Below are 27,391 nucleotides of genomic sequence, written 5' to 3'. Positions count from 1 at the left end.
CCCTGATAATAATAATAAAAAAAACGAAACATATTTGACCTTTGTACATTAATACATTAAGCAGTGTTATACACTTGTATCCCCTGTAGTTCATGACATGTGTTCCTCCAGGAAGGAGCCCTGATTTATACTGATAACAATGCAATACCGCCCTATAGTGGCCATGCTACTGTCAGTGAACTAGAATTTGAATGGTCCATCGATACACTTTCATACAAATTATTTAAATGTGAAGCAAATCTGTCATTATGATTTTGTATTTTTCCATTGTTTGATCTGAATTTCTGTCTTTTTTTAAACTCTTGTGAAAATGTCTTATCAGAAATAAACTTTTAAACAGTCTCTGCTGTACCTTCATCACCTGGCGGTATTACAAAGCAGGATTACACTGTCAGGCCGATAACTATACAAAATATCACTGAATAAACTGATGGTATTCTGTTCCTAATGGAGTTATGTACAACAGAACAGAATCACATTCCCAAACCTAGTTTTCAAGTGTGTATTTACCTTCAAATCCAAAATATATATTTTCTCTAAACATGATATAGTTGCATCTTTTTCAAAGCTATCCAGGTAACTTGCTAACCCTGCTTTGTGAAATACCTGCCGACTTAAAGGAGTATTTGACTTTGACATTTAGAATTTCAGTTGATTATTTTTCCTCACTTGACACTTTTCTCACTGGAGATTAGCATTATTAGCATTCATCATTGAAACCAAGGGGCACAGCTAGCTGCAAATGCTAGTATGGCCCCTTGTTTTCTTTTTAACTTTTTTTTTTTTTGTTTATCGCTTTTCTGGTCAAGCATGACCGACAGAAACAGGTTGAAATGGGATGTAGAGCAGGGGAAGACATTCTGAGAAATGACGGCGGGTCCGGGAATCGAACTTGTGTCCCCCAGATCCGTGACGAACACGGTTTTCCCCGACGCAGAAATAGCGCCGAGATATGCGGTGAGCTACGGGAGCTCCCGGCCCCTTGTTTTCAATGCTAATGAAGCTAAAGTGCCATTTATGGGAAACTGAAGGACATAATGTGTTAAACCTTTTCCTCCAGTGGGACAAGTGTCGAACTGAAGACAAATAATCAACTGAAATTCTAAATGTCAAAGTACTCCTTTAACCCTTTCATTTACATTTACATTTACATTTAGTCATTTAGCTGACGCTTTTATCCAAAGCGACTTACAAGTTCTGTACGACAAGTCATCAGGAAGTGTACAACTCTATCAGCTGAGTAACGATGTTCATCAAAGTGTTGGGTGCTAGGGCGGCAAGGCGCTCGCCACAAACGCAGGAGATGCTGGGTTCGAGCCCAGCTCTCGGTGTTGCTACCAGCTTGGCTGGTCATTCATACTAACACAATTGGCAGTGTTAGGGGTGGGAATCGGACGTTGTGGACAGCGACTCCTACTGGTCGGTTGGTGCGCCTGTACAGCAGAATCAGGAAGCAACGGGGGCAGCGTGAGCCTCCCACACGTTACTCCTCGCCACTGAGAGATTGCGCTGTACAGGTGAAAAGAGGCGACGGCTGCCTCCTCGTGTACCGGAGGGGACACGTAATGCAAGGCTTCGTCCACATTGCAGCCGACCAGTGGGAGGCATGGTCTAGCAACGTTCGAGACAGGGTAGGGGAGAATTGGCGAGGCGAAATTGGGATGGGAGAAAAATAGAAAAAGGAGGAGAAAAAGTGGATAAAAAAAAAGTGTTGGGTGCTACAGTGTAGGTTAGTTCATAAGGACAAGTGAATTTTTTTTTTACATTTATTTCAGATAATGGTTATCTGCCACACGACAGAAGGTTAACCCTTTACTATCACACAACCGACGGTCGGCTGTTGTGTGGTAGTGAAAGGGTTAACCTGTGAATTGTCGCAGTGAAAGGGTTAACCGTTTTGGTAGTACGGCAGTGAAAGGGTTACGCCATGCAAGATTCTCCCCCCCTGCGCAAGACCACTGAAGAACAGAAAGAGCCGGAAAACTGTGTTGTAAATGTAATAAGATTTATTAAGAATCTTTATTATTTCATCAGCATAATTCTTCATCGTTAATATTTTTTCCCATTCTTATGGTTATCTTAAAACGGTGGACAGTTCGATCTAAAAGGCAGCCCAGAATGTACAGGCGATAGATATAACTTAAAACTTTCTCCATAGGGAAAACACCTTTATATTCATATATAATATCAGTGTAGCATGAGGTCCATCATACAGTATTATACATGGTCCCGGAAATAAACAAACGTACAAAAATCAACATAGGAACGAAAATCTAAAAACGGCAAATCTACATGCAAAAAAACAGGCATGGGTAAATCTTTTGTAAAATACATACACTCATATGCCAAAACGTGCATACAATCACACATTTACAAAAAAATTCATAGGTACATACAAATATTACAAAACTCAAAACGTAGACATTTTATCAAGAGAAAAAAAAATAAAGATTCAAATCTTTAGTTTTTTACTTTTTCATTCCACGTCTCATTCTACCTCACAAAAGGGGAAACGTAAAACATCAAAAGAAAAAGTTCATTTTAATCATTCTCTCTTTGTGTGTGTGCACGTTGCCAATGTTGTCACAGTGTTAAGGAAGCAAGGTATACACAGGTTCTACACACACACGGATAGCACCCACCCAGTCTCCACGAGTCACCTCTTTATAAAAACAATGCTCTCACTCACAAGCACTCTGCACTTATTACTCTATCATGCACAGAGCAAACTCTACAACCAAAACATAACCATGCACTGCGTACAGTAGGTTTAACCATAGTGTAGAATAGAAAAGGGTGAATATAGTCACATATACATACATAGCGGAAAATAACAGAAAAGAAAAGAAAAATGAGTAGGACCATATAACATTAATTACATACACCTGATGGTGGCAAACATAGACATGATTCAGACATACGTACACGTAGACAGATGCATGTATAGGCTGGCAAGAGGGACGTGGTGGTATTGTACGCGTCAAGCACCCAATCACACACACACACACACTGACTGACAAACAAGCGGTAAGTAACGTGGGTGTACTGTACCCCCAGTGCTCTGTGCATTGGGAACACCATGTTGAGGTCTGGATACTAGGTCAGCAGAGGGAGCTGTTGTGTCGAGTGACGAGGAGGAAAAACCCTATTGCTTTCTTTTTGTAAAAAGGAAAATACAGGAATGGAATTGGTATGGAGAAAAAACAATCCTCTTAAAACACGATAAAGACGCACATGTACAGCGGACATGTCATGGCCTGGTTTATTAAGTGCATCCTCTCTGGGAGAGTGGGGGGGTTTCTTCACACGATCATCTTCACTCCGGAGGGGGGGGGGGGTAAGGTTAGGTTCCAGCAGGCCACTGTGTTGAGGGTGAGCTCAGATCTGAAAGCTTTATAAGATTGATCCAACATCGGTCCTAAGTGTGGACAACGTGGACAAGGTGCATCTAAACGACGGCCCTCTAGATCAGTGCTTCTCTGCCTTTTTGCACCCAAGTCTGCAGCCCTGTCTGTGGTCACGGCGGCTCCTTCTGTACACACTTCAACGCAGTTAGTCCAGCTCACACCACTTGGCCTCATAAAAGCATAGACGTGATTCAAAAACAACCGTTGCCATTGTAGTAGTCCTCAAATATTAACCAAGCAAACATTATTCTTTATTCCCCCTTTCTCCCCCATTCATAGCAAACATATGAGTAGATGTGAAATCCACAGACAGTAAAAATGCTATTATTACTGTTATGTTATTTATGTAGCCGGATGTCGTCTTGATGTTTTGTGAATTAAGCTTCCTGTAATAATTTACATTTTCAATAGTTTCCCCATCATCACAACATGGGGGACCCTGATGTAAACAAGACAAAAGTCTTTCTCTGGTCTGCATCCCCTTAACAATTGTGTGTATTGAGCCATACTGTATTGTACCCATTCTACAATCTGTTAATAACATTTTCAATCAGTCAATCCCATCCCCCTCCGTTGTTAAGAACCACTGTAAACTGTTGTCATGGCGACATCAGCCTGGCATAAAACAAGTTCCAGAGCCTTTAAGAGTGTGGGACGAATAACGACGTCAAACGTCGAGGCCACCGGGCTTCGTGCACCTGGTCCGTTTCACACCGCGAAGGAAAAGCGCGGTAAACCGACACTCCGGCACGTCGCCATGCTGCGTTCAGACAGAAAACACTGGCAACCAAACCCCCACGTCTCCTCCGCCTCTAAAGCACACCAGTGACAACGAGACGCTACGCTGTCCTCTAGACCACAACGCTTGATTAACCTGAATACAGAACTAGTACATACATACATACATACATACATACATACATACATACATACATACATACATACATACATACATACATACATACATACATACATACATACATACATACATACATACATACATACATACATACATACATACATACATACATACATACATACATACATACATACATACATACATACATACATACATACATACATACATACATAACATACATACATACATACCACCACCATGCTCTCATCTGAAATGTCACTCTCTTATTATACATTTCTCTTTAAATGAATAAATGAATATTTATTTTAGGTAGATCATAGATGCCTGAGTGTGAGCTGAGCTTATTATGTTAGTGCTTCTGGTTATATGAGGAGGAAGGCAGGAAGGAAGGAAGGAAGGAAGGAAGGAAGGAAGGAAGGAAGGAAGGAAGGAAAGAAGAGAAAGGTTATGCCTTTGCAGCAGGGCCAAAGGTCAACAATGACCTGACCCATTAGCCTTTTTAAGGTTAGGTTGTTGTCGTTTGTTTAAATCCCCCTAATTAGAAACAAGTAAACTAATAATTGATCTGTGACTGCCTACACGCCTTGTTTACCCAAAGATATCATAGGCGGGGGGGGGGGGGGGGGGGGGTGACCCAATAACAACAATTCATGCCTTCGTGTTCATTTGAGTCCAAGTAACGTTCATGAATCTGTGAGGAATGTTCTGCTATTATTAGAAATGAGTGGAAAAGTCTGATGCAGGCTGTTTACTAGGTTATGACTCGGCTCGACTTCAACTGTCTTTTCTTCTTCTTCTCCTTCAAGCAGTTTATTCATCCATTCTTTCCTCATTCCTTTCCTTCAGGCCAGTTTGAGTGTGCTCACGGGGAAGGGTGGGACGGTAACCATGGTTACGGGGTTGAGGACGGTAGTCTGTCCCACCAGCTGCGGGTGGGGGGCCAGCACCGCCGTGGGCTTCCCCAGGAGGGACGGGCTTCCCTGGCCGACCATAGCCGCGCCGTTCACCTGGACCCCGTTAGCGTTAGCCTGGACATGGGGCAGGGTGTGGTGGGTGAACGTATGGGTGATGTGGCCTACCACCGTGGGCTGGGAGACAGACACACCCTGGGGGTAGAGAGCCGGGAGGTGGGACGGTAAGGGACCCCCCAGGTGTGCCACAGGGTGGACGGTAATGTGTCCAATGGGCTGGGCGGTAATTGGCTGGTGAGTGACTGGAGCCACCGCCATCGGTTGAGGGGTGCAGGAGGTGGGGCCAGGCGAGGGGGCGATGTGTGTTAGGTGCTTGTGATTGGCTGGCAGAGCGTGATTAACTGCCTGGATGACCGACGGGTGGGAGACGGCAGCGTGAGCGATGACTGTGGGCTGGACCTGTGCGACCGGGGGCAGGATGGGGGCGGGGGCGATGGTCTGGGGGGCCAGGGGACCGGAGGGGGAGGATGTGGTCAGAAGGCCGGCGATGGGCAGAGCCGTGTGGATTGACAGGTGAGGGGCGAGGAGGGGATGGACCTGCAGGATGGGGGGCGTGGCTTTGGGAAGGGAGGGGGGAGGGGACATGTCCTCGTCAATGTCCTGGTCTAAGTTGTCTTCCCCTTCTGTTGATCAGAACAGAGAAAGATAATTAGTCATGGTATGGTTGTGGTACAATACAGGGCCTGGCAACATGGGTGAAATTTAAACAAATGTATATATATTTTTTTATCAATATGAATATATATTAGGCTGTCAATATTAACACATTGATTTAGGCTATTCATAAAAAATAAAAAATAAACGTAATCAGTACCTTTTGACCACAACCACCCCACATAACTTCAAAAGCAAGCCTCATTTGTGTACATTATATACAGTATACATCACAATTTCGTGGTCACAATACATGTATACATAACATTGTATATATATACAATATATAACCCCACCCCCCAGATCTCTATTAATACATTTTCAAAGGGAAATTGTAAACACAGATGTATCCCTTACTTACTTAAATGGTCTGAGAAGATCCAGCTCTGGGGCTTTAGACCAAAGATTCCACATCTGTGTTTACAATTTCCCTTTGTAAGTTAATTAAGAGAGTGTTTACCTTCCTGATCCCTCCGACATGCAAATGAAGAGTGTGACCATACAGTACATCCCCTGAATGGCTGCTTTTAAAGCGTCTGAACAGGCTTTTGGATTAAACCAAGTTGTGCACATGGTCTTTGTGCGTTTCAAATACCAGGCAGAGCCAATGCTGTTTTGTTTTCTGCTAACGATGCTTGCGATGTCATCCCATTCAGAAGGAGCAGAGTATCAACAAAGCTATCGTTACATCTGGGAACAAAAAGGTATTCCAAAAAACGACTGTGACCGATGAGTATGATCACTTCCCCTAACCATTTTGTCATGTATTGTCATTCATGACCACAGCCCCTACAGATGCATTTGTGCTATCTTTAAAAAATATATATATATTTTAGAGCTGGGGCGTTAACGGCATTAATGTGCTGAGTTAACGCGAGACTAGTATCGCGCGATAATATAATTGACGCCATTAATCTAAAATATATATATATATTTTTTTAAACCTTTATTTACCCAGGGTAGGTTTGCTGAGCACAGATGCTCTTTTTCAGGGACGCCCTGCTTCACATTCACACAGTTCCATTCACACCTGGAAGCTGCCCAGTACAACCACAGTTGACACCATTGGCCACTGAGCAACTCCACTGGAGCAGTTGGGGGTTAAGTGCCTTGCTCAAGGGCACTTCAGCGGTTGGTGTTCCTGCCGGTCCCGGGGATCGAACCGGCAACCTTCCGGTCACAAACCTGCTTCTCTAACCTTTAGGCCACCGCTGCCCCACGGACTGAACTGAATTGAGTGACCTGACTGGTTTATGGGAGTTTAACACACATGCTGGACTGAAAATGAATTGTTTGTTTTATGAAATGTTTGCTTATGATTTGAATTGAATCCAATACATGGACATTTTGATTTTGAATTGAGCATGACTCTTGAGTGGTTTTTGAATTTATGAAAAGGTAATTGATTGTTACATTTTAGCAAACTAACCTATGATTTAGCTTGCTCAGTAGTCTAGGCCTACTATTAATTAAATTATTTGTCTACCTTTATGTGGTACAGTCTTATGTTGGAGCTATAGGCCTAATTAACCAATTAAAAAGGTAATTTGATATGCATTGGCAGGGTTTGGCCCTGTCTGGCACCCAACGGGAAAAATATTATAGGCACTATAAGTAGACACCGCTACATAAAACAAGCTGGTCTGCCTGAGTGACTGGTGGAAGAAGGAGAAATAGAGATTGGACTGATTGAGTCAAGCCATGTCACATAGTTCAATTTTGAAATGCTTCTTTCTGTTTTGCTCCCGAGAGTGTGCTAGATACTGTACTGTTCTGTACTGGTAATATTATTTATTTGTGTTAACTTCTGAATAAAACAATTTATTAAACACAAGTACATCTTATTGAACATTATTTTGATATTTCATTACCAATTATCATAGTAAAACAGCTTTTTCAAACAGTCTGTAATGCATTTTGGAAATGGGAGATGGGCTTGTGGTGTAATGGGCAACCTGGCCTGAGAAACGTAAGGAGGAAAGAAAAAGTAAGGACTTACTTCTGGTCATTATTTGGATAGAACACACATATTTTGAATGCCTTCCGCAGATTTTTTATTTTTTTTAGCCATTTTAATCTAGATTAATCTAGATTAAATCCAGGATTGCAGATAGATTAATCTAGATTAAAAAAATTAATCTATGCCCACCTCTAATATATTTATGGTGCGGCTGGGTAGCGCAGTGGACTAAGCACTCGCCTAGAGACTCTGGGATCTAATCCAGCTGTCAGCGGTACCTCCGGCTTGGTCAATCGTCCCTACTAACACAATTGGCAGTGTTAGCGGGCGGGAAGCCGGTGGGGTATGTGTCCTGGTCGTTGTAAACTGTGACTCCTACTGGTCGGTCGGGGCGCCTGTTCAGCAAGGAGGGGATCTGGGGGAAATAGCGTGAACCTCCACACATGTTACGTTCCCCAGTGAAACTCCTCGCTGTCAGGTGAAAAGAAGCGGCTGGCGATTCCACATGTATCGGAGGAGGCATGTGGTAGTTCTACACCCTCCCCAGGCCGACAGTGGGGAAAATGCGCGCAATGACCAGGAAGGGAATTGGCATAACGACTAAATTGGGATGGGTGAAAAATACAGAAAGCCCAAAAATAAATAGAAAAATAAATATATATATATACATTAATTGTAATTAATCACAGTGAGCAATTAATTTCTTATTTATAATTTGACATCACAATATCTGCTTATATTGTATCTGCAATATTTCTGCAGGAATTCTCAGAGCTAATCTCAGTCGGTATCATTAGATGTGAAAGATTAATCATACATGGAGATCTGAATATTCATGTAAATAAGAAGAACGACCCCAAGGCTATTGAGTTTACCAACCTACTGGACAGCTTTGAGCTAATACAACATGTAAATGAACCCACTCACCAACATGGTAACACCCTAGACTTAGTAATAACAACAAGTTTGAACATTGATAAAGTATCAGTAATCGAATTACCTATATCTGACCATCACTGTGTATTCTTCAATGCTAACTTAAACTTAACAGAGACAAAAACGGTAACCGTTGTAAAGCGAGGAGTACTAGATGACATCGCAGAAGAGAAGTTCTCAAACATCATGAGACACACTGAACCATCCAGCCTGGACTGTTCTTTAAACTGCATGGTTGAAAATCTCAACAACACCCTATAATATACACTGGATGCTGTCACTCCAGGTAAAAAAAATCTCCCCATGGTTAAATTATAGCAGTGTTGGGCAGACAATGAGAATATGTAGAGCTGCTGAACAAAAATGGAGGAAAACCAAGCTCACAGTCCACTGCGATATATATATATAGGTTCAAAACTGTCAGGTATTAACCCTTTCAGTGCCACGGACGACATATGTCGTTTTATCAGCCCCCCCATTGAGTGCCCACGATGACAAATATCGTTTTATTTTTGTATTAGCGATCTGAATTCATATTTCATCAACCGAGTCTCCCGTTGGTACATAAGCCCCTACAGGAGCTCAGATTGGAAAAAAGCACCCCCTATCGTCTATACCTGTGTAACTGCAGGTCAGTCGCTTAGACTGACCTGGGATCTGTAGATCTGTAGGGGTGGAGCCAACTGGCTCCTTGTGCTGGCGAGCAGTCTGCTCAAGAGGGATCTGATCGCGGGCAGCCAATAATCAATCAATAAGCGTGATCGATATTTGGAATGGCGATCAGGAATTGGAATAATCTTTTTGGAGAACATCTGATCTAAGGTAAGGAGTCTATGTTACCAGTCTTGGGGTAATCGGAGCTGTATTCGCTGAGATAACAGCGTGTCCCCTATGTGTGATGTGGCTGTTTGGCTGTGATCGCTGATGAGGAAATAAGAGAATAGATTTTTCAGCTCGCGTCTATAGCGTGCATACGTACACATATACTAGGCCTGGGCGGTATAATTTTTTTCACACCGTTATACCTTGATTACCTAATACCCCGGTGTACGGTATATGACGGTATGACTTTCATTTTCATCAGCAAGGGGGGGGGGGGGGGGGGGGGGGGGGGCAACCTGTGTTACCAAGTAAACAAATCGCGGAGATGGCCAGTTAGCCCGCAGCATCCGAGTGCTACTATCATTAGCTCTCAGAATGGTAGCCACTAGCCAGAAGCCCACAGCATCCTAGTACTACTAACGTTAACTCTCAGAATGGTAGCCAGGAGCCCCGCAGCACCCTAATACTGTACTAGTAACGTTAGTATTGTGTATTCAAAAACGCACCGGACTGCGACGTAACGTTTTACCGTTTATTTGCTTGCTCCACCAGTCCACAACAACACACTCTCGTTACCACAACGCTTTACGGTATTTTCACAGCACTGTCGCAACATTACCGTAAAGCTTGACCACCGTTGTGATACACATACACAACAGTTAGCTCTCAGAATAGCCAGTTAGCCCGCAGCACCAGGCAGCAACGGTAAGCGCGTCTCATTTAATTTCCAGTGAAGCGGGGTTTCCCCTCCTCCTCCTGTGTGTAGACAACCAGCTCTGTGGCTCGCTCCAATAGTGAGGACTGATCTCGCCCTCTGCTGGCGCGTGTGTGCAGAGCACTACAACCAACCACTGTTAAAACTCTGTTGGATCTGTGATTTTGACGGTATTGCTTTTCAATACCGTGGGGATTTCTAAATACCCTGGTATACCGTAATACCGTCATACCGCCCAAGCCTAACATATACTATCGATAATCTAGCGTTTATTTGAAAACTATTCATAAATAGGCCGAAAAATGACAACGTTTTTGTGTATTCTAGAATATTCCAGTAAATGTCTTTTATCATGGAATCTTTATATTTTCCTTGAAAACGAGGGCTTTTCAAAATGCTATAAAACGAAAATGAACTGATAAAAAAAACAATCCGTTTCAACAATGTTGACTGCAAACGAGTCATTGATAAGCGACGGGCAGATAAGACACATAGCCATAATTTAAAACATAGATTAGGCGTTTTTAACGCTAACATTGAAGTGGATGGTGGCATTCAACGGGGTAAATCAACGATAATCAAAGGCACTGAAAGTGTTAAACTGTGTGGGTATCAAACAAGAGACTGTCAGGCTTTAAAAACTGTGTAGGACCCAGGCCTAGAACTGCACCCTGAGAGAGGGAACTGTGCCCTGAGTGGGAGGTTCGAAGGGTCAAAGTGGGTATCAAACAGGAGGGAAGACTGTCAAGTTTTAAACTGTGAATACCAAACAGAGAAGGTAAAGACGACTTTGAACTGTTGAACAGTAATTCAGAACTATTTTATTGCACTATCTATTCTGTTCTACTATTTTATTGCACTGCACTATTGCACTATTTTACTCTGTCTATTTTATCTTGCTCTTTTTATTATTGTCTATTTAAAACTAAATCAAACCATACACTAGGTGGCCTGTTGGGATGTTAGACCCTAATGTGAAAAACTGTGATTTTATGTCTGCACTTTGTGCTCATTTTATGCCTGTCTTTTTCTGTTGTGAAGCACTTTGAGCTGCAGTTTCTGTATGAAAGGTGCTATACAAAAAGTGTATTATTATTATAATTAATGCAAAGAGTGACATCAAGCCAAATCTCTTGATTTTAAAATAATATTTATGAAAACAAAAATTATACTTATTGTCCAAATTGATATTTGCTTGTCAATTTGAACAGAATTATGTAGCACAATATGCTGCCACATACATGACCCCACTGAAATACTTACAAATGATAATATTGAATAATTGCCCAGCCCTTGTGCAAAAAGCTGTGTGTGTGTGTGTGTGTGTGTGTGTGTGTGTGTGTGTGTGTGTGTGTGTGTGTGTGTGTGTGTGTGTGTGTGTGTGTGTGTGTACCTGAGGCGGTGGAGGTGGACGCCTGGTCGTCTTCTGGCTGTACGGTTTGTCGGAGGACCCTGTTTATCTCCACCAAATCCATACACTGACTCAGCTCGCTCACCAGCTCAGCTAGTCGCTGCTGTGTGGCGATCTTCTCCCTGGCCAGGCGCTCCATATCGTGCTCGTACTCCTTCTCCTTACGCTTCAGAGTCTGGGACACACACAGACGCATAGATGAAGACCACCTCACATCAAATTGGAATCTCTTCCGTTAACAAGGACATTTTCACATGCACCAATTCCTCCTCTGCATTTAACCCATCCTAACTATTTAGGAGCAGTAGGAAGCCACATTCTGCCGCCCAGAGACACCAACTCCAGTCCAACTTCTCATGGCAGAGTATGGACCTGCATGTCTTTCATGGTGTGGGAGGAAAGCGAAGGACCCGAGGGAAACAAACGCACGATAAAAACAAAATGTTTGGTCGTCGTTATGAATAAACATCCACTTTTAATAACAAATTTGTACAGACTTGTATAGCACAACGTAAGGTTGACAATTAATCAATATAGCCTAGTGCAATTTCCAAATCGCAGGAGGGTGCAATATTTGATACAAATATGTGTCAAAATGTCATTCTAAATTAAGAATACAGTATACACAATACTTCACAGAACACCGTAGAGAAGGCCTAGCCTAGAAATTGTATTCCAGACTTAAAGAAGCATTTTTGTTTGGTACAGAAGAACCCCCTCTAATATCATTAGATTCTACATTTTCTAAATTTGGTTACCACCAAGTACAAAGTGCTTGTTTTTGCCACTGCAATAGAAATCTCACTCTGAAATCCCACAAGGCGTGAGCAAACACTGGAAGACAACACTGGAAGACAACAAGCTGTGGAGCATGAGAGCATCAGGAGGATTCTATGGATACTACGCCAACATTGCAGCAAAAAGTTTGTGGCATTGGAATACAGCTAAAAGATAAAAACAACAGCTCGTGTTTGTGCGTTTGCAAATTGTGCCAACAACATGCCGCCCACTTTGCATAGTGTTCATAGACTATTGATACGGTGCTTTTCTCAAGAAACATGCCATTCCGTGCTGCAGACAGAGTGGAGGTAATGTAATTATTACAAATGGTAACTGACTGTTTTGACTGACGATACACATTAAGCATGGGGTATATTGCTGTGCATTGTTATTGCTGCTGCCAGTGTTCCATCTGGGAAAACAATACATTACCGTGCCCATCCCTAGTTTTAGTGAGAACATCATATCCAGAGCTACATTTGATTTATTGCAATTATTTTTGTCCTTGGCAAATTATCCACTGGCTTCAAAGGTGACAAACAGTGCAGACAGACAGATAGACCAGATCTGTGTGCGTGCGTGCATGTGTGTGTGTGTGTGTGTGTGTAGCCTAATGTAATTCCCCAATGCTCTATATTATTGTTTAACTGATATGATTAATGGGTCAACATTATTGGCAGTTAAGAGTCAGTTGGTTAACCATTAACATGCCTGGTGCCTTCTGTGCAGTATATCTCAATATGTATATTATTCTGTGCAATATATCGCAATATGTATATTATTCTGTCCAATATATATATTATTTTGTGCAATATATCTCAATTTGTATATTATTCTGTGCAATATATCTCAATATGTATATTATTTTGTGCAATATATCTCAATTTGTATATTATTCTGTGCAATATATCTCAATATGTATTCTGTGCAATATCTCAATATGTATATTATTCTGTGCAATATCTCAACACGTATGTTATTCTGTGCCATATATCTCGACCAGTCCCTCCTTGTTGTCCCTAAATCCAGGCTAAAAAACAGGGGGGGACCGTGCATTTGCGGTTGCAGCCCCCAAACTGTGGAACGAGTTACCCCCCCCCCCCACATTAGGCTGGCCCCAACGCTCCCAGTGTTTAAGTCCAATCTTAAAAGACATTTGTTCTCCCTAGCTTTAAAAAGATTTTAGCCTGCTGCTTTAATTTTGTTTGTAGTTCTGTGTACTTTGTATTGTGTTTGTGTTCTTTTTACTATATTATGGTTTTTACTGTGAAGTACTTTGGTCAACCATGTTGTTTTTAAATGTGCTATACAAATAAAGTTGGATTAGATATCTCAATATGTATATTTACTATGTGCAATATATCTCTATGAATGAATGAATTTTTTTTTTTTTGAATGAATTATTTTATTTCGAATGTTTACAAATAAATAAACAAATAATTGTTAAACATTTTCACAAATAAACAAACGAAAAGGATAGGTTTGAAGCCGAAGGCTTATAGAGCAACCTACCCCTAATTCAAAAAAACGAATTCAAAAAAGTTAGTTTTCAAAATATAACAAACAAAAAAAATAAATCAACAATCAAAAATCAACAAAAAACTATCCAGAAAAGGGGCGGCTACGTGGCGTAGTGGGCAAGGCGCTCGCCACGAATGACGGAGACGCTGGGCTTGCCTGTTCGAGCCCAGCGCTCCAAATTGCTTTCAGTTTAGCTGGTCGTTCATACTAATACACATTGGCCGTATTAGGGGGTGGGAAACTGATGGGTGGGGATCGGGCGTCGTGGACAGCGACTCCTACAGGTCGGTTGGTGCGCCTACGCAGTAGAATCAGGAAGTGTCGGGGGCAGCGTGAGCCTCCCACGAGTTACTCCTCGCCACTGAGAGATCGAGCTGCGCAGGTGAAAAGATGCGACTGCTGTTACCTCAAGTACCGGAGGGGACTTGTGCTATGTATGACTTAGTCCACATTGCAGCCGGCTTGTGGGAGGCAAGAAACAGCGTTCGTGACAGGGGAGGGTTGAATTGGATGATATGAAATTGGGATGGGAGAAAATATAGAAAATGGGAGAAAAAGTGGATCAAAAAAAATAAAACTATCCAGAAAAGAACAAAAAAAGTTAAAGTTTGCAAGATAAAACAAACAAACAAACAAAAAATCAACAATCAACAAAAAAAACGTTCCTGAAAAGAACATAAGCCAACATAGGAAAAATCTAAAATTCATCTGCAACACCAGAGTTTCATGGTAGAAAAAAAAGAAAAGAAAAAAGAGTGTAGGTAAAATTTTACTATAAGATTCTAGAACCCTGTTTTTAAACATCTTTTTAAACTTAAAAATACTCCTGCTGTTTTTTTATTTCATCCGGTATATTGTTCCAGAGTTTCACTCCTTTAACTGACATGTATATTATGCTGTGCAATATATCTCAATATGTATATTATTTTGTGCAATATATCTCAATTTGTATATTATTCTGGGCAATATAACTCAACGCTGCTGGCGGGACAAAACCTCATAACTAATTTTTTTATTTATCAACTCAGTAGATCATCCTCCATGTGTGTGTGGTTTTACAAAGTCTACACAATGGGAAAGCATTAAACCAATCATGTGTCTAAACCTCGTAACTCTATTCGCCCTCAAATCTGTGTTCGTTCTTTTCATCTGCTGAAAAGTTGGGTTTTTGGAGTTATGAGGTTTTGTCCTGCCAGCATATGTATATTAGTATGTGCAATATATCTCAATATGTATATTATTCTGTGCAATATAACTCGATATGTATATTATTCTGTGCAATATAACTCAAGTCAATTTGTATATTATTCTGTGCAATATAACTCAATATGTAAGTTATATTATTCTGTGCAATATAACTCAATATGTATATTATTCTCTGCAATATAACTCAATATGTAAGTTATATTATTATGTGCAATATAACTCAATATGTATATTATTCTCTGTAATATAACTCAATATGTAAGTTATATTATTCTGTGCAATATAACTCAATATGTATATTATTCTGTGCAATATAACTCAATATGTATATTATTCTCTGCAATATAACTCAATATGTAAGTTATATTATTCTGTGCAATATAACTCAATATGTATATTATTCTCTGCAATATAACTCAATATGTATATTATTCTGTGTAATATAACTCAATATGTATATTATTCTCTGCAATATAACTCAATATGTATATTATTCTGTGTAATATAACTCAATATGTATATTATTCTGTGTAATATAACTCAATATGTAAGTTATATTATTCTCTGCAATCTAACTCAATATGTATATTATTCTGTGTAATATAACTCAATATGTATATTATTCTGTGCAGTATGTCTCAGTCATTCCCTTCAACCCTCATGACTAACACAAGAACTCTGGACCACAAGACACAAAGCTCTCATTGAACTGATCACATTTTCCTCTCATACACATAAAACACACTCCTGCGATCATGGATGCCTGCCCACAGGCGCTACCATGTGTTGTGTTCGTCACTAATTCGCATTACTAACTTTATTACAAACCGTGGATCTCTTACTCACCATTGTATTATATTTCAAATGGGGAAGATAACTTCCTATATTCTTTCTTTTATTATAGTTTTTTTCTATTTAATTTCAATCGTTTTTATTGATAAAATGTGTGAATGTACATCGTGTGATGGGTATCTTTTATTTTGTCTTTTGTGTGGACCCAAGGAAGAATAGTTGTTTCTAAGGCGACGACTATACACATAAAGTGAACTGGCCTCCTGTCAGCTCAGTCATTGGTATGTTCTGATGTACAGGGCCATTCTTGGTATGATTCCGATTTACTTATTGTCTCTTTTAAATTTGAACAATGGAAATTAACTCTGCACTTTGTTGTTCCCAAAGTCCCAACAGAAATGGGAAAGAATGCTTTTAAGTTGTAATCTGTGTGCAAATGTTTTATCTGATAATTTTTTATATCTGTAATGTCTATGTGTTTATTTTGCAACTCTGTGTTGCTGCTATTCTTGGCTAGTTCTCCCTTGAAAAAGAGATCCTGGATCTCAATGGGACAAACCTGGTTAAATAAAGGCAACATTTTTTTTTTACATTAGCTAAGCCCCTCCCATTTCCTGGAAACCAAGCCTGTGAAATAACGCAGCCTGGTTCAGCATTCGAATCAACCAATCAGATGAGTCTGTCGAAGCGGTCTCGCTGCCATTTTGACGTCACCTGATGACCGTAGCCTATCTGTGTGTGTGTCACCGTGTGTGCAGGGTCTGAATGAATGAAAGCGTCATTCCAAGCATGGCTCTCTGATGACTACACAGAGTAAAAATGTGTGCGAGTGAGTGAGAGAGAATAGCAAACGACTGTGTATGTGAGAGCAAGAGAAGGAAAGAACAGTCAATCACTCTCTCACACACAACTCCTGTCGGTGTGACCCAAACTCTATGTGGGTCAGGTGACGGGAGGAAACGTGAAAATGCCCGCTAAAGACATTAACACAGATTACTAGAGAGAGAGAGAAAGAGAGGGGGAGGGAGAGAGAGAGAGAGGGGGGGAGGGAGAGAGAGAGAGGGGGGGGCGAGAGAGAAAGAGAGAGAGAGAGAGAGAGAGAGGGGGTGGGAGAGAGAGAGGAAGAGAGGGGGAGAGAGAGAGGAAGAGAGGGGGAGGGAGAGAGAGAGGTGAGTGGAAACAATGAATATCTCAGAGGGTAAAAAGAGAGAAAAGGACTGGAGGTTTGTGTAAGGTCGGAGAGAAGAACAGAACAGAGGGAGGAAGAGAAGGAGAGAGAGAGAAGAGAGGAGACACGTGCTGCACACAAGCTCTTATTATCCCCCCACCCCCTTCCAAACACCACGCCAAAGCAACTGAACCCATCCAACTAATAAATCCAAGCTTCCAATATATTTTCATTCTCTATAACCAACCGCAGCCCTGCCTGGTCTAGAGTTGACACAGCCTCTTAAAAAGGTCCCCTATTATACTCCTTTTCAACAAGTGAATATAGGCATCCGAGGTATTTTCCGCTGAAAATAGTAATACCACTCCCAGTATACATTCTAGCGTGCCTCTATATCCCTCCGTCCCAGTCCTGTTCTCGGTTTCTGTGCAAACTAGGTGCTCCCGCTCCCCAAACGCAGCGCGCCGGAACAATGCGTGAATGATGAAGCGAAATCAGATCAAACTGTCAAAACTAGGCGTTGCAGATCAAATATGCAATTTCCTATCTTACTTCCCGCTTAAAATGTTGTCAGAAACACAAGTGAAGGGCCGCATTGCAATGGGCTTTTTGGTGTGACATCACATAATAAAGACATCACATCACATAAACACGGAAGTCTTTTAAAAAAATTATAATATGGAACATTTAAGAGTATGTTTAGGGTGACTTTCTCTTGGGTTTGTTGCTCGTCTCTCCTGGGAGTGGGCATGCTTGTTTCTTATCCATCCGGAGGTGGAGGCTGGTGGAGTCTGGAGTTTGGGTGGATAGGTCGCTCCAGGTGGTGCTGTGGCCTGCCCCGGTCCCTCCAGGTGGTGCTGTGGCCTGCCCCGGTCGCTCCAGGTGGTGCTGTGGCCTGCCCCGGTCCCTCCAGGTGGTGCTGTGGCCTGCCCCGGTCCCTCCAGGTGGTGCTGTGGCCTGCCCCGGTCCCTCCAGGTGGTGCTGTGGCCTGCCCCGGTCCCTCCAGGTGGTGCTGTGGCCTGCCCCGGTCCCTCCAGGTGGTGCTGTGGCCTGCCCCGATCCCTCCAGGTGGTGCTGTGGCCTGCCCCGGTCCCTCCAGGTGGTGCTGTGGCCTGCCCCGGTCCCTCCAGGTGGTGCTGTGGCCTGCCCCGGTCCCTCCAGGTGGTGCTGTGGCCTGCCCCGGTCCCTCCAGGTGGTGCTGTGGCCTGCCCCGGTCCCTCCAGGTGGTGCTGTGGCCTGCCCCGGTCCCTCCAGGTGGTGCTGTGGCCTGCCCCGGTCCCTCCAGGTGGTGCTGTGGCCTGCCCCGGTCCCTCCAGGTGGTGCTGTGGCCTGCCCCGGTCCCTCCAGGTGGTGCTGTGGCCTGCCCCGGTCCCTCCAGGTGGTGCTGTGGCCTGCCCCGGTCCCTCCAGGTGGTGCTGTGGCCTGCCCCGGTCCCTCCAGGTGGTGCTGTGGCCCGTCCTGTGCCCTGCTCTCATGGAGCTGCGTGGCCGTCTTGGATTGAAGTCCTGGTACCTTCGCCTGCTCGTTGCCTTGAATGTACATCTCCATGTGTCATTCTGATCATCATTCACACATCTGACCTTACGCATCACTGGTTTGAGTTTAGGAAATATACACCATAGGGATGACCAGATGAACTATGTGTTTGTTGTTGTCCTATGACTATGAAGCGGCACGGTGGCATAGTGGTTAACACTGTCGCCTCACAGCAAGAAGGTCCAGGGTTGGATACCCGCTTGGGGACCAGGTTTCCGCGACACCAGGTGGGTGATCTCCCAGGCCTTTCTGTGTGGAGTTTGCATGTTCTCCCCGTACTTTTCACAGTAACGCATTACTTGTTGGTGTAAGTAATCAGTAAAGTAACTGAGTTACTTTTGAAATGAAGTAACTAGTAATGGTAACTAGTTACTATTTTGCAGTAACTAGCACAACACTGCTGATGAGTGTGCCTGGCCCACGTTCTGCCTCTCCATCCTGTGCCATCTCGCGGAGCAGTACGTTCCTCGTGGTGCCGTATCATCTTCCTGGGTGGCAACCCCCGATGGACGTCCTTGATGCTCCTCTCTATGGACGTGGTTGATGCCCTGTTGCCTCTAGTTATCCGTTACCCCCGTCTACAATTTTTACGCATTATGATCCGCCCCTGTATTACTTTATCATTATTTACCAATGATCTTATCAATCATCATTTGCCCACTTCAACTCCTATTGGACATCTGACCATCCTTGTTGGGGAGGATCTCTCATTGAATGGCCCTTCTGAGGTTTCTTGCCTTTTTCTCCTTTTGTGGGAGTTTTTCCTCATCTTGGGGGTTAAAGGTCAGGGGGTGGTGTCAGTTCCACTGAGGGCCTGTGAAGCCCAAAGACACAGTGTTGTCATATTGCTCTATACAAATGCATCGGACTTGACTTAATAAACCCACAGGACAGGACCTCCCCTCCTCTGCCCAAGGTCTTTTGATTATTCACGTCGAGACAATGATAACGACAAAAGCAAGCAAGCACGTTTCCTTGACAACAATGTGGAAGTTGGGGCGATCAAAGGACCTTTACACCTGGGTGAGGTTGTCCCAGGCCCAGCAGACCTGGTACAGAATATGTCATCATCGATATCCAGAGAGATGTTCTGAACCAGTTCTTTAGCCACTATGACCATCCTCACACTGTAGTGAAGAGTCGGCAGGAATCTCCCGCTACTACGCATCTTGTGCAACAATAAACAAGGCCTCTCCTGCGTTTCCTGCATGCTGGCAGGTCAACTACCACAGGTCAACCACCACAGATCAACTACTAGGGCTGTACCGAATGCTTCGAAGCTTCGATCATAATGTTGACATTCGAATTCTAAATCAACATTTGAATTTTTTATTTATTTTTTTATCTTTTTTATTTTGTTTTCTATCTGTTTAAACCAATGGGGGTTTGGCTACACTAATATTATAATATTATACATAAGACGTCACCATCACTTTCATACCAACCGTGCGCTTATTGGATTTTCTTTTTTATTATCTTTTCCCCCCTCCTTTTTTCCGATTTTTCTCCCATCCCACTGTTAGTCGTTATGCCAATTCCCAACCCCCTTCCTGGTTGTCGCGCACCCCCCCCTACTGTTGGCCCGGGAGGCCGGAGACTGTCGCATGCTTTCCTCCGACACATGTGCAGCCAGCCGGCAGCCAGCCGGCAGCCAGCCTGGCCGCGCAGATTCTCACCGGGAGAGTGTAACGTGTGGAAGGTCGCACTACCTCTCTCCAGATCCTACCCTCGCTGTGCAGGCACCCTGACCGAACTGTAGGGGTCGCTGTCCACAACGCCCAGGACCCACCCGCCAGCTTCCCCACCCCCTAATACTGCCAATTGTATTAGTGTGAACGGCCAGCCAAGCTGGTGACAATGCCGGGAGCTGGGCTCGAACCCAGCATCTCCGGCGTTGGTGACCTTATTGGATTGTTGATGAAACTGATGAGTTATATTCATTAAAGAAAGTTGATTTAATAAAAGAAAACGACTAATTTAATCAGATTAATCACTTTATTAAAATTGAGGATTTAGTTTAAAAAAATAAATAATTTATAGACATTCAAAGCTTCGTTCGAATACTTCAATCGAAGCTTTGAATGTTAAAAAATTACATTCGGTACAGCCCTATCAACTACCACAGGTCAACAAGCACAGATCAACTACCACAGGTCAACAAGCACAGATCAACTACCACAGGTCAACAAGCACAGGTCAACTACCACAGGTCAACTACCACACACACTAGCCTTGCGATGGAAATGGTTACCACAATTACTGTCACCCCCGCTGTTGAATCCTCTGCTTTAGCCTACTTTACACCCAACAAATACCAGGTCACCTCTGGCTCTTCTGCAGACGTTGTGAGGCGAGTCAGACCCGGTCTTGTCACCCTCCATCCCACCCCACTTTCTTTGTCTACTGCTTGAAATCTTTGCACAGAAATCACACCTGAGTCAGCTCGGCTAATAACCCTGTTTAAATGCCCTGTGGAAAGACGGCTCAGGACCGAGACAAGAATTCTATTAGGATCAAACTGACCTAATGCTGTAGAACGCTGGTCCCATGACAGACCAGGAGTTGTTTACTTCTCCAAATCCTGACTTAACCTCTTAATGTATAGTAAACCTTGTCCTCACTCAGCAAGTGTGTGCGTTCTAACTTATTATCTAAACATGCTCCTGAGACAAAGCCATTGTCCTCGTGATTTGATTACGTCATTATACAAACATTCTGCGCCCCACAAACTACCAGCAACACTACTGACAACCTTGGATGATTGGGTTATGAACACACTGAAGCCAGTGAGACACAACTCATTCATTTGATATGCTTATTATTATGAGAGTAGGTGTGAAGGTTATGCGTCTGTCTCTATCACACACTTCTCTCCAATGTAAAATAAAAAATATTGTCCGGTCTTGGTGTGTGTCCTTTTTTTCCTACTGCTGTGGGGATCAAATGTTCTCAAGTGATGACAGCTAGATAATAATAATAATAATAATAATAATAATAATAATAATAATAATAATAATAATAATAATAATAATAATAATAATAATAATAATAATAATAATAATAATAATAATGATAATAATAATAGCTAAAAATGCTATTACAAGATTAGGGATTCTGGATAAGGTTAGGGTAAGGAGCTATTACATGGTTAGGGATTCTGATTAAGTTTAGGGTACGGAGCTATTATAGGGTTAAGGATTCTGGTTAAGTTTAGGGTAAGGAGCCATTACAAGGTTAAGGATTATGGTTAAGTTTAGGGTAAGGAGCTATTATAGGGTTAAGGATTCTGGTTAAGTTTAGGGTAAGGAGCCATTACAAGGTTAAGGATTCTGGTTAAGTTTAGGGTAAGGAGTGGCTGGGTGGCGTAGCGGAGATTGCGCTCGTCACCAATGCAAGAGACTCCGGTCTCGAATCCCGGTGTCAGCATTGCCTGCGGCTTGGGCCAGTCGTCATACTATCTCAATTGACAGAGGTAGTGGGTGGAAGTCGATGGGTGGGGATTGGACGTTGTGGACAGCGACTCCTACAGGTCGGTTGGGGGACGCCTGCACAGCAGAGACAGGAAGTAGCGGGGGTAGTGTGAGCCTCCCATGCGTTACACCTCGCCACTGATGTGGATCCTAAGAAACTGAACTAATCCAGTTTTACACACGTCAAAGTGCCAGAGCAGGCGCCGCACACGCACACACACACAAACCACAGAGACAATAGAGACCTTGCACAGAATGTTTGTGTAGTTCTTTCATACAGCATGGTTGCCTGTAACATAGCAACCATTGTTTTATACATGACAATGGAAGAGACAACGTTTGCTAAGTGTTATTATAGTGTTGTGTGATACGTGACAAATATATAAACACAAACATAATAATTTGGTGTCTTGTAAACCGGTCACAGTGGAACAGTAATGTTGTGCTTTTCCAGTGTTTTGCCTACTCTACCACTGCATAGGAATTAGGCATTTTCTTTTGAAAGTGGTTACCAACGGTTACAGGCAGCCATACTGGAAGAAAGAGAACTACACAAACACTCCGTGGAGTCAATGGATATTCTTTGGGCAAGAGTAGCACTACGATCATTTGTGTGTGTGTGTGTGTGTGTGTCTTAGTTGTGTGTGTGTGTCTTAGTCGGAATGACAAGGTCTAGAGTCTGGAGAAAACCCAGACACCACTGGTCTCCCAACAGATCACCAAGGCAACAGCTGCCACCCATAGCCGTTTCCTTGGCAACATCATCCACCAGGATTTGGCTGCTGGAGGAGCGGGCTGTACCGGAACATAAAGAGCAATCTAATTGGCTCGTACGGGAGGGTCATTACATACAAGGAGTGATTTGACTGGGTGTTCGCCAGTCGGTGCTCCATCAGATCACTTTCTCCTTCTCTCCCACCCCCACCCCCACCCCCCCCCCACCCCTCCTCCACCGCGGCTCCCTAGACGCCCTTCCCCCTCATCTTCCTCTATCGCCCTCTCCATCTCATTCACCAGCCCTCTTCACCCTCCAGATCTATATATATACACAAGGTTCAAGTAACTGTGATGATCGGTGTCATCTTCACTTCGAGAGGACTGGCTCGTCTTCATTAAAATCATCATCATCATCGACATCAAGAGTCAGGGGTGTGAGCAGGGCAACAAAGAGATGGAGGAAGTAATGGGCATTGTGTGTGTGTGTGTGTGTGTGTGTGTGTGTATCTCCATTAGAAAAGAATGGGAGTTGTGTGTACTGTTCATACAACCTTAAATCCTGAAAGATCACACCTCTGCATCATCTGCAGCATGAACAACACACACACACACACACATAGACAGACATGGAGGAACAGACCTCCTACAGTGCATTGACCACCTGCCGCCTGTCGCTATGGTTACCCAGTGTTCTAAAGGCCAGAGACAGTGGGGTAATACAGAACATGAGAGAGAAAGAGAGAGAGAGGCTGGGATCGAGAGGCAGAAAAGATGTAGAAAAAGACATAAAAAATCATTGCAGATCTACATCCATCTCTCGCTGATCGCCGTAGAAACCAGTTGTCTGCTACACCTTCCCAGTGGAGCAGAACTAGAGCAGAACACACCTCTCTCTCATCCTGCTACTGCAAGGGGGAGGGCCATCGTGCTGTGCTGTGTGTGTGTGGGGGCGGGGGTGATGATGTCATTAGACTCACGCTAGCCATGTGCTTGTATCTCACGTGGCTCGCGGAAAGGGAGACAGATGGAGAGAGAATGAAAAGAGAGGGGGCCAGAATGGCAATATGGAGAGTGAGAGGTAGATGGCGCGTTAGCGAGAGAGCAAAACACCAGTAGAGTGTCGATCTCCAAATGAGCAGGATGAGTTTAATCTACTACTAAGTAGGGGTGTAACGGTACACAAAAACCACGGTACGGTACGTACCTCGGTTTTGAAGTCAAGGTTCGGTACGGGTTTTCGGTACAGTGGGGGAAAGTTTGGCTTTCCATGTTCCACTCAGGGGTGATGTAGTGTGCAGTAACTAATTGTACTTGTATAATAATATATTATATAATATATAATAATTATATTAGATTGTGAAAAAAACTGCCCTCGGTGGGCGGTCGTTAGTGGTTAACATACCGTTGTATTCGTTTGGTACACTACACAGCCGTTCGGTACGGTACGGTACACACTGAAACGGTTCGGTTCGGTACGGATACGTGTACCTTTACACCCCCGCTACTACTAAGTGATTCGACTGCTGCAAAGTGGGTTAATCCACTGATCAGTGATTTAGATCAGCGACAGCTGCCGGTATATCTGTGAGAATATAACCACATACAATCACAATAATTTCTATCATTATCATCATCATCTTCCTCCTTACAGAGTGTGATCAAGTAGAGAACCGAGTTCATCTCCAAATGATTAGGATGAGTCTCATCTAATTGGGTTACAAATTTCACTTGATTCTCTCATCACCCATCTCATCTTTCATAACAATAAATAAATACATGAATAAATAAACATTACTTTCAGTGCAATTATTCTCCAGCTACTATTTAAAAATACAGAATCAGGACCTGCAGAATCCATTCCATTCTATTCCATCGTTCCCAGAGACACAGACTACTGCAACTCACCCCCTCTCTGTGGACTCACACCAGACTACTGCAACTCATCTAGGGCTGACCTTCGAAGCTTTTTTGGGCCGTCGAAGCTTCGGGGCTGAGATTCAATTTTAATTAGAAGCTTCGAGATAATTTTTTTTAAAGAATATATATATATTTGTATCTTATGTTGTGGGACTTGTACAGCACTTTGGTCAAGTTTGTTGTTTTTAAATGTGCTCTATAAATAAAGTGGATTGGATTGGATTAATTAATAGCCTGGGCGGCTGCTCTCCGTTACACAGCCAACAACATTACATTACATAATTATGTTGCAACCTTCGTCTATAAAGCAAACAATTATATACATATTTAATTTATATGTAGTTAATAGAGACAAAGGCAGAATTCGACTTAATTTTTTATTAAGACATGTTTTATATGGGCGGTTAGGTGGCGTAGCGGAGATTGCGTTCGTCACCAACCCCGGAGCTGTGAGCTGGATTCGCCTGTTCGAATCCAGCTCACAGCTCCGGGGTTGTCACCAGCTTGGCTGGCCGTTCACACTAATACAATTGGCTGTATTAGAGGGTGGGAGAAGCTGGCGGGGTGGGTCCGGGTCGTTGTAAACAGCGACTCCTACAGTTCGGTCGGGGCGCCTGCTAAGCGCGGATAGGACCTGAGTGGGATAGTGTGATCCTTCCACACGCTACGCCCTCTCGGGGAGAATCCGCGCTGCCAGGTGAAAAGAAGCGGTTGATTGGCTGGACGTGTGTCGGAGGAAGCACGTGATAGCCTCCACTCTCCCAGATGATCTGACTGTGGGGGGTAAGTGCGCAGCGACCAGGAAGGGGATTGGGAATTGGCATACGACTAACATTGGGATGGGAGAAAATCGGAGGAAAATGGAGGGGAAAAAAGATATATATATATATATATATATATATATATATATAATAAAAAAAAAATTAAAAAAAAGAGACATGTTTTATATGGGTCGGGACACTATAAAAAATACTATAGAGAATTGTCAGTGCTGTAAAGTTTAAACCTTTTTAAATCTTAGACAAACTAAACATTTTGCTTTTATGAAATATTGTAAGCCGTCATTTGAGGCTTTATAAAAGCAGCACAATGAACACAAATCTGTTAGTGCCGAGTCCGACCTCATCTTAAATAAAAACGACATTGCTTGTTGTAGTTAACAAAGAGAGGCAATACCAGTCCTTAGAGCAGGTTGATAAGACATGTACATGGGGGGGGGGGGGGGGGGGGGTCAGGTTCCCTTGTTCAGAGGCACTTTGACAGTATTGGTACAGACCGGACTAGAACCAGCAACCCTTTGATAACCAGACCCCAACTAAACTGCTTCTCCATTTAATTCTAGAAATGTTTTGAGAATGTTAACAACCCTTTCACTGAAGGTTAACCCTTTACTATCACACAACGACCTTCTGTCGTGTGGCAGTGAAAGGGTTAACCTTCTGTGTATTGTCGCAGTGAAAGGGTTAACAGTTTGGTTGTGCGGCAGTGAAAGGGTTAATGAATCAAGGTTCCCAAAAGCTTCCTGTAATGGTATCAAATTCCAAACCCTGGCACGTGCTTAGTTGTACAAAAGGGAGCCACACCCTCTGCCTTGAAGCCATGGTTCTGTATTACACTCCAGCTCCAGTACTCTTCTCCCTCACGATTCCCAGGTGGTGGAATACCAGTGTAGAATCGTACACTTGTCTAAAAAAGTTGAAAGTAAAAACTGGCTTCTTGTATAGAAACAAATCATGTTTTTCTACCGCTAGTAGGAAGACCATTGGATTTGTATTTGATTATGGTGACATTCTGTACATGCATGCCTCTCCCTCCACCTTAAACCCCTCAATGCTGTGTATCATGTATCATGTATGGGTTTTATCACTGGAGATACATTTCTCACTCACCATTATATTTGATATGAAAAAGTAGGCTGGCCTTCTTCAACTAAGAGAAGTGATATGCATTGCATTGCATTTCAAATCTATACGGATTTTCTTATGAAACTTCCACATTAACTCTGCTCTTTGATTGCCTTTAAATACAGCAGAACAGCACATATGGTACTAGGTCACAGGATTACTTAGAGTATTATTCCCCGTATAAATGGAATGAACTACAGAAAACCTTGAAGTTAGAACATTTTAGAAGTTTTGAACTCTGATGTTTTGATGTTGAACTGAATATCTGTCAGAACTGTAGGCCTACTTGTTGTTCAATGTTTTTTTTACCTCTTAAACATCGGACTTCTCTCTTTGCCCTTGTCTGTCGGCTTCGGGCTGCGTTTTTCCCGATCAACCAATACATTGTTGCAAAGTAATTTGCCGCCGTTCAATTGACACCATACTCAACCTATTGCGTGCTTCCAGTCTCGGGTTACAAGACCAAACAACCAACAAGCGTAATTTGACAAGACATTCAGACAAGTGACCACGTCCGGAATGGACCAGTCACCTCTGATGGTGAAAATGATTGACTGCCTTTGTAGCCAATGAAATTCTGGAGCCAACGGGCATCCCTCGCGAGGGCTGATTGCCATGACAAAG

The 27,391-nt window shown here is 43.0% G+C and overlaps 1 protein-coding gene across 1 annotated transcript in view; it reads right to left on the bottom strand.

Annotated features, from left to right (window-relative positions):
• Positions 1 to 4,862: 4,862 nt before the first annotated feature.
• The window catches only part of mntb (MAX network transcriptional repressor b), a 76,023-nt gene continuing 53,494 nt past the window's right edge, over positions 4,863 to 27,391 (bottom strand). The window contains exons 5-6 of the mRNA XM_084320819.1: positions 11,739 to 11,931; positions 4,863 to 5,881 (exon numbers count right to left, since the gene is read on the bottom strand). Coding sequence (XP_084176945.1) covers positions 5,130 to 5,881; positions 11,739 to 11,931 — 945 coding nt within the window. The 3' untranslated portion in view covers positions 4,863 to 5,129. The remainder of the gene's footprint in view (positions 5,882 to 11,738; positions 11,932 to 27,391) is intronic.

Source organism: Notolepis coatsorum, assembly GCF_963971535.1.
Source record: "Notolepis coatsorum genome assembly, chromosome: 8".
Taxonomy (NCBI): domain Eukaryota; kingdom Metazoa; phylum Chordata; class Actinopteri; order Aulopiformes; family Paralepididae; genus Notolepis; species Notolepis coatsorum.
This window is presented reverse-complemented; position numbering and strand designations above follow the sequence as displayed.